At 25.5% G+C, this 1006-nt stretch overlaps 1 protein-coding gene across 1 annotated transcript, besides 5 other annotated features; it reads right to left on the bottom strand.

Annotated features, from left to right (window-relative positions):
- The first annotated feature begins 46 nt into the window (after window positions 1-46).
- Window positions 47-104: a microsatellite.
- A 96-nt stretch (window positions 105-200) lies between these two features.
- Window positions 201-236: a microsatellite.
- A 231-nt stretch (window positions 237-467) lies between these two features.
- Window positions 468-587: a microsatellite.
- EDI_026320 (uncharacterized protein) lies at window positions 498-911 on the bottom strand (the record flags this gene model as incomplete). Its single annotated transcript, XM_001740971.1, has 1 exon — window positions 498-911. A coding segment is annotated over one exon (414 nt), but the record flags the coding sequence as incomplete, so codon positions are not given.
- Window positions 611-798: a microsatellite.
- A 32-nt stretch (window positions 912-943) lies between the features above and the next one.
- Window positions 944-1001: a microsatellite.
- The last annotated feature ends 5 nt before the right edge of the window (window positions 1002-1006 follow it).

The raw sequence follows: 1006 nt of genomic DNA, 5'->3' as shown, positions 1-1006 counted from the left end.
TAACATCATAGAAGTACTAAAAAAAGAATAAGGAAGATGCATATATAATAGATATATAGATATATAGATATATAAGTATATAAGTATATAAGTATATAAATAAAGAGAAGTAGATAGTGATATAGAATAAGGAAGTCATACACATATAGTAAGGTATAAGGATATAGATATATAGATATATAGATATATAAGGTAGAAATATACTTATATACATATATACATATATACATACACACTCATGATAAAAAGGGCAAGGCCTCTGCGGGAATCGAACCCACGACCTTTCCCTTACTAGGGGAACGCACTGCCATCTATGCTAAGAGGCCTTCCAAGGATATAAAAGTAGTATAAGGGATATAAAAGTAGTATAAGGGATATAAAAGTAGTATAAGGGATATAAAAGTAGTATAAGGGATATAAAAGTAGTATAAGGGATATAGTCATAGAAAGAATATAAAGATATAGTCATATAGTCATATAATAATATAATAAAGTAGTCATATAGTCATATAATAATATAATAAAGTAGTCATATAGTCATATAGTGATATAAACATATAGTCATATAATAATATAGAGAGATATAAAGATGTATAAGGTAAAAAGTAGTATAAAAATAAGAAGGATACATAAAACATATATAGATATAATAATAATAGATATAAGGGGATAATAAAAGATGATATATAATATAACATATATATGGGTATAAGAAGAAAGGATATATAATAAAGATAAATAAGAATATAGAAGAACACAAATAATAATAAGAATAATAATATATATAGTATAATAGTATAAAAAGGAATATAGAATATAGCGATCCCGGTGGGGATCGAACCCACGATCTTCTGCTTAGGAGGCAGACGCGTTTCCACTGCGCCACGAGACCATTTAACATCATAGAAGTACTAAAAAAAAGAATAAGGGAAGATGCATATATAATAGATATATAGATATATAGATATATAAGTATATAAGTATATAAGTATATAAATAAAGAGAA

This window comes from Entamoeba dispar, genomic scaffold (genome assembly GCF_000209125.1).
Source record: "Entamoeba dispar SAW760 scf_1105229463431 genomic scaffold, whole genome shotgun sequence".
Lineage (NCBI taxonomy): Eukaryota > Evosea > Mastigamoebida > Endamoebidae > Entamoeba > Entamoeba dispar.
The sequence above is the reverse complement of the archived record's forward strand: the minus strand, read 5'-3'. Positions and strand labels throughout refer to the sequence as shown.